The sequence below is a fragment of the Cynocephalus volans genome, chromosome 7 (genome assembly GCF_027409185.1).
Source record: "Cynocephalus volans isolate mCynVol1 chromosome 7, mCynVol1.pri, whole genome shotgun sequence".
In the NCBI taxonomy this organism is placed as follows: Eukaryota; Metazoa; Chordata; class Mammalia; order Dermoptera; family Cynocephalidae; genus Cynocephalus; species Cynocephalus volans.
Genome location: NC_084466.1, coordinates 80,881,871 through 80,893,226, shown reverse-complemented (window position 1 = coordinate 80,893,226; position 11,356 = coordinate 80,881,871). Strand labels below are relative to the sequence as shown.

The window sequence follows — 11,356 nt, the reverse complement described above, 5'->3', positions numbered from 1 at the left end:
AAATGTGTGTGTGTGCCATGCATGCTTCTCTTGAGAATCTCTGTCTGTCAGTCTGATGTGAACGTGTTTTTATTTCTCTCTAGGTTTCATGGACTAATTGGCTCTCACTCAGCAGGAACCTAACAGACAAGCCACCCTGCTGTATGTCAAGACAATGCTCAGTTTTAAACATGTTCTGAAAATGATTAAAGCAGTGTCGCAATGTGACATTGTCAGGGGAGGATAAAGTAGCCTGAGATTTTCCTATTAATCAGACCACAGCTTGAAGGAAGCCCCTGCCCACTACATAGGACTGTGTGGCCAGCAGCACCCGCTGAAGGGTGACAATGAGCGTCCCAGTGGCTCCGAAGAAAACATGTTACACTCCATTGCAGGACAATAGAAATGGAGTGACAAATGATAACGACAGTATCCTGAGTTTGGGAGATAAAAATGCCAATCAGATCATGCTGGAGGCCACCTCCCCTCACGGGGAGTCCAAGACGCGTGACCCGGTGGGTGAGACTGGAAATGCAAATTCCAGCGAGCCAGAAAACCGTGCCCATTTCCAGAAGGAATTTCACCCGCTTCAGGGCTTTGGGAAAGGCTCTCTGGCTGGCACCAGCAGCCCGAAAGATCTTAAGCTTCCTTCGGCTGTGCACAGGGAGCTGACTGAGGAGCACACAGTGGAGAGAGGGGCACACGGCCTGCAGACCCCCCGGAGCATTCAGGGAGCCAGCAGTCTGTTGGGTTGGAGGAATGTGATGGGCGAGGCCAGTCCAGAGGTTTCAGCTCAGAGGGAGGGTGACAATCCCTGGCATGTTCCCAAGGAGAAACTTGTGAAGACCCTCGACGGTGAGACGCTGAGGAGGCATTCTCTGGAAAGAGCCAGCAGCTCCGCCATCATCACTGCTGGGAGCCTGACTCCACATCAGCCGCCGCCGGTGCCGCTAGATGCCCCTGAAGTGCAGCGTCGTGGGCCTGGGGACGCGGAGGGGCCGCAGAAGCCACCAACAGACCATCCTCCAGGGGCAGCTCTTCCTCCAGCTGACGATACCTTAGAGGGAAGGAGTTCATGTCATCCTAAACCATCTACCTCAGAAACCAAGGAGGGCACCCCCTCAGAGACCCAGGTACAGGGGGGACATATCCCGAATGCTTGCAGTGAGAGCACATCACGATCTTCCCATCCAGAGCCGGCTCTGAATGCAGCTTTGGTGTCGAAGGATGTCCTGAGTATGCCAGGAGCACAGTTAGGTCAGGGAAATGGAGAGCCCCAGCTGGAGCTGAAACACGCTCATCCCAGGGCTGTGCAGGAGTTAAAGTGGACCCAGGCAGGGTGTCTGGGATGTAACCAGGAAGAGACTATGTCACCCCTAGACAGGAAGGAGCCATGTGGGGAAGCACGGCGAGAAGCCACTGCTGCAGTGGGCGGCCTCCTGCACAGCAGCCTCCACCGTCCTGGGGTGGGGGGAGACAGCCACGAGGAGGAGAAGAGAGGAGTCCAGCGAGGGGGCCAGGACCCTCTGCAGACCACCCCCAGCCAGGGCCCTGCTTCCCTGGGTGTGGCTGATAATCAACCCCCTGGCACAATTTTACCAAGTGCAGGTAGGAAGTTGGGTGAAATGACATCCAGCAAGTTTTCGCCAGGTGACGGTCATGTGGCTTTCCTTCCTAATGATCTAGCTGACAGCAAGTCCTCAGAGGTACATGAGCAGAGGTGGCAGCTGGGCAGTGGGAACAAGGACAGTGCTTTGGTGTCAGATCCTTCTGCTGGAGAGAACAAAACTGAGGACTCTGAGCCCCCAGACCCTCAAAGCAGCAGCTCAGAAACAAGGGAAAGCAAAGAGATCACAACTGTTGCTGAAAGTAGGAACCTTCTAGAAAATACAGCTAAGACTGAGAGCGTCCCAGTGAAAGCAGATTCAGTTCTCAATACTCCAGCACCCCTCCATGCAGAGACGACTGTGAACATCACCCACCAGCCTCCAGCACCCAGTAGCAGTTTTCAGGACCTTGGCGTGTCCAGTGTGGATGTGGGGTCACCCTCAGCGGCCCCACCCCCCACCGACAGTGTGTGGTTGTTGAACACATCCCCGAAAGTGCCTGACAAGAACATCTGCCCCAGTGGGATCCCCAAGCCTGTCTTCATACATTCCAAGGACACAGCTTCCTCACAGGAAGGAATGGAGAACCGTCAGACTGAAAAAACAGAAGAGAGAGTAGAAACCAAGCCCATCATCATGCCCAAGCCCAAGCACGCGAGGCCCAAGATCATCACCTACATCAGGAGGAATCCCCAGGCCCTGGGCCAGGTGGACACCTCGCTGGTTCCTATGGGGCCTCCGTATGCCCCGCCCACGTGCAACATGCCTCTTCCCCAAGAGGAGAAGGTGGCAGCTGGAGGTGACCTTAAGCCATCTACCAGCCTCTATGAGAAATTCAAGCCGGACTTGCAGAAGCCAAGGGTCTTCAGTTCTGGATTGATGGTGTCTGGGATTAAGCCCCCAGGACATCATTTCAGTCAAATGAGTGAAAAGTTTTTGCAGGAGGTAAGAGGATATCATTGTGATATGATCTATAAGGTGAATGTTGTAAAGTTTGTTATATATTTTCAAAGAATCGTGAAAGCAAAATATCCTCTCTAAGCATATTGTAGATTTTCATGGATACACTTGTGCAGAAATGGATGTTTTGACCAGAGGAGATTGTCTAAAGAAATGAACATTTTTGACTAGAAGAGTTTGTTGGTCATGAGGAGCTGGACCCCACATCTAAGGATACCCGTTTAAATTTCACAAAGTATAATACATGAGAAATTAGATAAGTATACATTTAAATTGGCTTCCATGTTTAACTAAGTGAGTGTAATTCTTCTACAAGGCAGGTGGAAGGAAGAAAGAATCCAAAGTAAATATATTCTTCAAATTGATTTGACTTATCCTCTGATGGGGAGTATTTCCTTTTTGGGAGATCTCATACTCATAAACGTGAAGAACACAGTGAGGGAGGAGAAAATAATGTTAGGCATGAGCTTTTTGATTAGTAAAAATAATTACAGCAAACATTTAGTTGAGTGCCTACTGTGCACTGGACCCACGTAACATAATATATAGTTGTTTTCAGTCTTTGCTAATCCTTATAGTGATTCTCTGAAGGTTGGCGCTGCAGTTTTTGTCATAGTGTGGGTGAAGAAACAGGCTTGGACAGCTTTAAGCCACTCACCTGAGGCCATAAAACAGGCCTGTGCAGTCAGACCACACTGGGCTGCCCCTTTCAGTACCTGGGTGCTATAGTGAGTCATTCTCTAAGACCTTGGAACTCAGATTTGTCTCCTGAAGCCATCTCTTCATGGTGGCCAGGGTCAGGATGTAAACAAAAAAGTATATATGTCAGGCTCAGGGTCAGGATGTGATGCTGGGCTCTTCTCTGAGGTGGGGACGCTTCCTGAGAGGTCTCTGTGAGCCAGCCCTCCCCAGGGTGATCAGCTAAAAGGAAAGCTGGATCAGAGCATCCTTTCCCTGTCACCCTCGAGGGCTGCCCAGGTCACTTGGAAAGCAGATTGGAATCTGTGGGGTGGCTCAGTCTTGAGGATGTGCTCAGTGTGGCTCCGTTACCTACTCACCTTCCTCTCCGTCCACTCTCCCTGTCTCCCTCTGCTGCCTCAGGACCTCTGCACTGCCCTCTTCTTGGAATGTTCTTCTCCCAGTTATCCAAGTGGCTCTCTCCCTCACTTCCTTTAGGTCTGTACTGAAATGTCATCTCATTGGAGAGGACACTCACCTCCCCTCTGAGTGCACTTTCTCTGGTTTCTTTCTTCTTAGCACTTACCTCCACCTGACATGTGTACTTTTTTGTTTTTCCTACACTGACTCAAATGTAAACTCCCCGAGAGTGGGGATTTTTTTCAATTTTTTCTTCCGTGCTGTATTCCCAGAGTTTAGAATGGTGCTTGGCATAAATACGTGCTCAAAAAATGTTGAATTGGAGCTGAATTATGAAGCCCATGTATGTTGGATACCAAACAAGGCTAGAGGTAGAATGAGGTCAAAGCTGGATTCTAGCTTGATTGAATGTATTGACATATTTAAAGAATGTATTGAGTAAAGCAGAGGTTGTCAGATTTAGCACAGAGGAGAAGCCGAGTCCATTCTCAGCAGATGGACCAAGGCAATCACTGACTAGGTTCCTCAACAAGCTGACCGCGTGTGCTGCCCTGAGAAGGCCCTTAGCAACTGAGTCACACTGTCCTGAGCTGGCTCCCTCTGTTCTGATTCTGGGCCTGTCAGCAGCTGTGTGACTGTAACTGGCTTCCCACCTCACGTGTCTAGAGAGCAGGTGCTGACTGGAGAACTCCAGGGTCCAGTCTCGTTGGCAGAGCTTGGTCTCGCTGTGCAGGACTGCTTGTAAGTGGGCTTCTCACGTGGCAGCGTGCAGTGAGAGCACGTTCTGGCCAGGGGACACTCAAGTGTGGCCCTAGGCAGTGGTATCTCACTAAAAGTGGAGGAATTGCCATTCTGGTTTTACAAATCAGTGTCTGAGTTTGGTTAAGGAAAGTCATTCCCAAATTTCTAAACACTCATCCACCTGGGCCCCTGAGGCTCAGGGTCAGGATGTGATGCTGGGCTCTTCTCTGAGGCGGGGATGCTTTCCGAGAGGCCTCTGCGAGCCGACCCAGATACCAAACCTGGTTAAATAAGTGCATGAACCTTCTTCTTTCAAAGTATCACTGCAGAAATTCTGCAGAGAGACTCTAGATTCTCCTTTGCAAAAATACGCACATGAGGGAAAGTTGATTTGGAGATGCAGGCAAAAATCCTGTTATTGTCTGCAGTGCTTTCTCTGTGAACTCCTTTAGTTTTCTTCTGTATATTCCTTTTCTGTGTTGCTTCTGCTCCTAGCAGGAATACTTTTTTAATTACATGCATATTTTTCCCCAAACGATTTTCTCTCCTTTATCCTCTAGAGGCCACCTCAAGGCTCAAGGAAATGGGATCGTAAGGATTTTGGGTGGCTTTAGTAATTCTGAGGGGTTTGGAAAGACCCCATTGGTGTGGAGAGAGCATCTCAGCCTCATGCCAGCCACTGTCTGGGGACCGTTTTCTGCCATAATCAGAGCATCTGAGGCCCAGTCCCTTTCTTCAGGCTGCAAGATAGAGCAGGCAGCCCCAGTGATTGTGCCAGGGTAATGTTCGTGGTAACATTCTTTCATCAAGAGTGTGGAACACCTGGCCCTTGGCCCTTTCCTTCTACAGCTGCGACTTGATGTAACCAGTGAGTTCCCCTCCTGTGTTTGGGCTTGCTCAGTGCAGGGGGACAGGAAAGCCACCCTCCTCTGCCAGTGTGCCTGAACTCACCGCAGGTAGCTTTAGCCGGTGTCCAGGAAAAAGAACACATTTCTGACCAACAGAAATACTTTTTAGTTATAGAAGCCATATATTTTTTAATAAAATGGGAGAGTCTTAAAAATAAAAGTCCAAACCAGCTTCAGACTCTTCTGCCACTATTGACAGATCCCTGCGGATTAGGTAGCATGGTAGAAATGGAGAAATCAAGAGTAAGTGCTCTTGTGAAAGAGGGAGTCTCTTCTCAGTTGTCAGGAACAACATAGACATTTAAAGCTCCCAGAAGTGGCTTCAAATATCATCTGGGATAGTCATGCAGGGTGGTAGAATATGGTAACTTGTTTGGACTTCTCTCTGCTTTTGGCTCTCCCGAGGTCTCAGGGACACTCTCTCCTACTGACAGCTTGGGAACCCTTTTACATTTTGGTGAAGGGAGGAGGTGAAGAAGGGAGCAGAGGTGAGAGGACGGGAGAGGTAACATGTTTGCAGTGTACAGTTGTGTGGTTCAGGGCTGGTCTTCCTCCTCACTCCCTGGGACCTCCTCATCTTTGAAGGGAGCTGCATGAGGCAGGGTTCCCCAGAGAAACTGAACCAATAGGAGACAGGTGTGTGTGTGTGTGTGTGTGTGTGTGTGTGTGTGTGTGTGTGTGTGTGTGTGTGTGTGTGTGAGAGAGAGAGAGAGAGAGATCTGTACACACACACACACACACACACACACACACACACATACACACACACACACACACTCTCTCTCTCTCTCTCTCTCTCTCTCTCTCTCAGATGGACTCATTTTAAGGAATGGCTCATGTGATTGTGGAGGCTGGCAAGTCCAAAATCTGAGGGTAGGCTAGCAGCCTGGAGATGCAGGGAGGCTGTGTGCAGCGTGAGTCCCCATTTCCTCTTCTTCAGGCGAAGTCAGTCTGTTTTCATTAAGGACTTCCATTGATTGCACAAGGCCCACCTACACTGTGAAGGATAATCTAATCAAGGTTTACCGATTTAAATATCAATCTCATCTAAAAAATACCTTCACGGCAACGCCTAGAATAATGTTGACCAAATATCTGGGGACTGTGGCCCAGTCAAGTTGACACACAAGATCAACCATGCCAGGCACCCGCCTCCCTGCAGCTCTCCTGGGTGGCTTCTCAGCAAAGCCTCCACGTTTATCCTGTGTCCCCCCAGCACAAGATCCCACTGAAAACAGGACAAGGCAAAGAGGAAGAGGGACAGTGAAGTAAGAATTTTTTGTCTGTTACCTTGATTTTAGGAGTTTGTTTGAAATCAAAAGATTCTTTTGTATGCTTTCAAAGTTATTTCTTTAAAACCCTCCATTAGATAAGGAGGAGGAAAACCAGCAGCATTTGGGATTGATCCCTCTCTTTATGACTGTGCAGTGTTCCCTGTGGTGTTCTGTCAGCAAAGATGAAGGAAAAGAGTGTGGAGCTTTTTGTAGATTTCCTCATTTAATTAAAAATGCATAGTCTAAACATTTGAGGCATACTTTTCACAAAGAATTTGTTATCTTACCAGAAACAAATTATTCAACAAAGTGACAGGCATTGAAGTTACTGAAATGGTTAGTGTCATTGTTGAGTGGGTGGGTTTCAACTCCTGAAAACTATCCAGTTCCACAGAACTGAGTGATTACCGAGGTTAGCATATCACAGTCCTAAAAACCTGACAGATGTATTTGGAAATGGTATTAATTTCTTCATGAGAGAACCTGGTCAAAGCCATGAGTAATGATACCCCAAATTTAGAAACTAAGATAAAAACATAGAGGATATGGGATTATAAAAGAAAAGGCAGAGATTGATAGTAAGAGAGTAGGTGGAGAATGGTAAAAATTTTATTAGAGCACAGATGTAGAATGTTCTTTCACAGGAGTATAATTTGCCACAGCCAGAATATAGTCTATCTACTATAACAATCATGCATATTTTACAATGTGATTATGATAAAACTTTAAAGGCCTAATCTTTTGTTTCAGTAATGTCAGTCTTCAAGAGAACTTTGTATCTATTTCAACATTAAAAGGGTATTATATTAAGGCTTTATCTCTTCAACAGTTTGGATCAAAGCTTTATAGTCCTATTAAAGAATACTGTTAAATGCTTGTGATTCCTGAATAGATATGTTTGACACATGAAATGTATTGTGATTTTGAGCAGAGTTAATTAACAGATATATCTTTTTATACGTTGCCCCTAGTACTGTTTTTAAAAAATTTTTAAAGGAAAGAGACTATTTAGTTCTGTCTCTTTTTTCATATTTAATATGAAGAAACACTGATAAATATGAACAGACATTGTGAGTACAGAATTGCATATATAAAAGGTACGCACAAGTTGTATTCTAGTCCAGACTGTTAACTATATGAGAAAGTAACAGTAATGTTGTGTTGTTAAATTTAGGCAAGAATGGAAGCGTGATTCCTTTCTTTAATAAACATATTGACTTCAGCTATGTGTTGGACATTGTTCTAAGTGCTGTGAATTCAGAAGTTAGCAAGACTCTGCCCTAGAACTTCCATTCTAGTGCAGCTTGCTCAAACGTTCTTGGGGTCACCACCTTATTAGGGAGACAAGCAGAGGAGGTAAATCAGTGTCTGGTTTTTAATTATGTAAATGCACAGTAGAAGCCTGAAAACACACTTTCCATTAACTTCTCTATTTTTCCGAATAGACTTTTATCCCTTATTAATAATGCATATTTTATTTCCTAAGTAGCCTAGTAAACACTTTAATATAAATTGATAAAGTTTTTCTACTTCTTGTAATACAAGGTTATCATAAATATTGTGCCTTTTCTCCATAGGCATAATGAAACTTTCAGAATTTTATGGACATTTGCTACATTCTTTCTCTGCTTCGTTGACCTTATTTATAGATTGGCTACTCACTTAAATTCCAATGATTTTTTAACAATGAAATTAAAAATTCTTATAGAGCAAGTTCTTTTTTTTCAGTGAAATATAGATTCATAGGATATTAGAACTGGGAGACACCTGAGAGATCATCTAGTTGTATTATCGACTTAGAGATGAAGACACTGGGTCCCTGAGAAGGTAAGTGATCTAGCACCAAGCAACTCAGTGGTGCAGAGTGGTCCTTGTTTGAGCCTTGTTCTCCTGACCCTGTATAGTGCTCATACTATGATGTGAGGTTCTGATTAAGCTTTTGATCATTTGTCATAGGTTTCAGACCACTCTGGAAAAGAAGAATTTTGTTCTCCTCCATATACTCATTATGAAGTCCCTCCAACTTTCTATCGATCGGCCATGCTCCTTAAACCCCAGCTGGGATTAGGAGCAATGTCCCGTTTACCGTCTGCAAAGAGCAGGATTCTGATTGCAAGTCAGAGGTCTTCAGCGAGTGCCATCCACCCACCAGGACCCCTAGCAGCAGCTGCCAGTCTCTACAGTTCCGATCCTTCAGGTAACCCACCCTGCAACTGCTGCCTTTTCCTGCTGTGCATTCAAATAGTAATCATATAACATGGAGAACACTAAGATATGAATGCCTCTCGGTCTTTAAGAGGAGATACAGACATTTGTAAGAACTCATCTGTCTGCAGCTGTCATCCTCCATGTACCTTCATAATAGTGGCCCTTGTTACCACCTTCTGGCTTCTTGTAGTTTTTCCCTGTAGATCAGGGTTCAGCAGACGTTTTCTGTCAAGGGCCAGATAGTAAGTACTTTAGAGTTTAGGGGTCATAAGAGTCTGTGTCATAACCACTCAACTCAGCCATGTGGCATGAGAGCAGCCACAGTCAGTATGGGAATGAATGGGAGCGTTCCAAATGCAACTTCATTTGCCAAGACAGGTGCAGCGCTGGGTCAGGCCACAGGCGGTCGTTTTTCAGAGAGATCTTCCTACGGTATAGCACTGGCCACTTCACTCCTTCCTTCTGTTCACAAGTCTTGAATACCACATATTTGCCTGCACAGTGGCCCTGTCACCTTCCCCAGACCTCTGCTCCTGCTTTGTAGCAGTGGCTGGTGTCATCGCTGTTGTCCCCTGTACTTCCTTGCTCTCTTCCCCCACCCTCTGCTCTTGTGGTTTCCTTCAGGATTTACATGTTATTTTACTATAGAAATAATACATACCCATCATAAAAAATTTGAATATAGACACATATGAAGAAGAAACTAATAATACTTTTAGCACCTAGCTATTGTAGATATTATGGAGTATTTTCTCCCAGTGTATTTTTTTCTGTGCATTTTTCAATAGTTGAAATAACACTGAATATAAGTTTTTTTTCCCACTAATATCATATTGTAGGCATTTCCTATGCCATTAAGATATTTCAGAAATATTTTGATGGCGTATAATATTCTGTTTTGTTCATGTATTCATTTATTCAACAGATTTTGGATGCTTATTATATACCAGAAGTTGTAAATTGAGGACTAAACCATGAACAAAACACAGAGAGCTTTTGCCTTCATGTAGCTTACAGTCTAATGGATGGAATAGATAATTTAAAAAAAGGAGCACAAAAATATATAATTGTAAGTCTAACACATATTACAAAAGCAAGGCACATAATATTTTGAGAAATTTTAACCAGAAGAGTAATATGCATGGGACAGAGGTGCTCTAGGGACAGCCTCTCTGAGGAAGTGGGAAGAGTGGGTGGCCATGGGGAAAAATATCACATTTAACTATTTATTTAACCATTTAACCATTTCACATTCTCCAACTAGGGGCGATTGGGTTCTGCTTATTTTACATTCTTTTAAATAATGCTGCAATTTTCATTTTTGTATTTAATTATTTGTCTTTATTCATATTATTTTCTTGGGATAGATCATGGGAAATGTAATTAATTATTGGATAAAAGCATATCCTAACTTTATTTTTTGCAGCCAAGTACTTTTCTAGAAAACTTGTAACACTTGTTTGCAGACTAGTGTTTGAGACTGGCTCTGGCCAGTATTGAGTATTACCATTATTGCTGTTGTTTTTGTTACTGCATTTCTTTTATTATTATTTGAGGAGAACTTTTTTCATTTGTTTGCCATTATATTACTTTATAAGTTGTCATCACTCGGCTAATTATTGATGGTCTTAATGTTTTTTGTTTTTCTTTTGGCAAGCACTTTTATAAAAAAACATTCTTTTTTGATGGTTTCCATGATATATGTATATTGTGATAGACCTTTCTGCGGTTGTGAGAGCTCTTACAAGTCAGTTATGTGATTCTGTCCCTCACTCAGCAGTGGTGTCTGTGGGACTGAGGGTCTGTCAGACTGTTCTAGGTGTGCAGGTTAAAGGAGTGAAAACAAAATCCTTTCTCCAATGGAACTTAAATTTTAAAATGGAGGTCAGACTTTTTAAAACAGTAAGTAAATAAATTACATGGTCTATTGGGAGAAATAAGTAGTATTGAAGAAAATGAAACATTAGAGAAGGTGAATAGAATGTCTGAGACAAAAAGGAGGGTGAGTACAACTTTAAATAGGGTGATTAGAAAAGATCTCCTGAGAAGATGACCTTTAAACTAATCCCCAAAGGAAGTGAGGGAGGGAGCCGCGTGGATATCTGGGGTAGAGCATTCCAGGCAGAGGGAGGAGCCAGTGCAAAGGCCCTGAGGTGGCAAGAAGGACAGGGAGGTGGAGCAGAGCAAGTAGTGGGGAGGGTATATGGAATGAGAATAGAGAGCGGATTGGTTTGGGGAGTGGGTTGGGGGTTGCATAAGGCCTAAGTGCCAGTGTAGATATTTGACTCTTACTCTAAGTGAGAAACAAAACTATTGGAGGGTTTGGAACTGGAGTGACATGATTCATCTTTTGTGTAAATGGATCTGTCTGACTCCCATGTTGAGACCAGACCCTAAGGGATGAAGGCTGAAGCAGGAAGAATAGTCAGGAGGTGATACAGTGATCTAGGTGAGAGAGGGTAGTTGGACCATCAGTGATGAGAGACAGTGAGAAGGTGGAACTAAAAGGAGTTCCTGACTGGATGTGGGCAGGGAGAGAAACAGAGCAATGGCAGATGACCCCATGGTTTTGGCCTGAGCA

The 11,356-nt window shown here is 44.5% G+C and overlaps 1 protein-coding gene across 3 annotated transcripts in view; it reads left to right on the top strand.

Annotated features, from left to right (window-relative positions):
- The first annotated feature begins 326 nt into the window (after positions 1–326).
- Positions 327–11,356, top strand: part of MTUS2 (microtubule associated scaffold protein 2) — a 404,860-nt gene continuing 393,830 nt past the window's right edge. For all 3 annotated transcript variants that reach the window (XM_063103095.1, XM_063103094.1, XM_063103093.1), the window contains exons 1-2: positions 327–2,531; positions 8,524–8,764. In XM_063103095.1, the coding sequence (XP_062959165.1) occupies positions 327–2,531; positions 8,524–8,764 (2,446 nt within the window). The remainder of the gene's footprint in view (positions 2,532–8,523; positions 8,765–11,356) is intronic.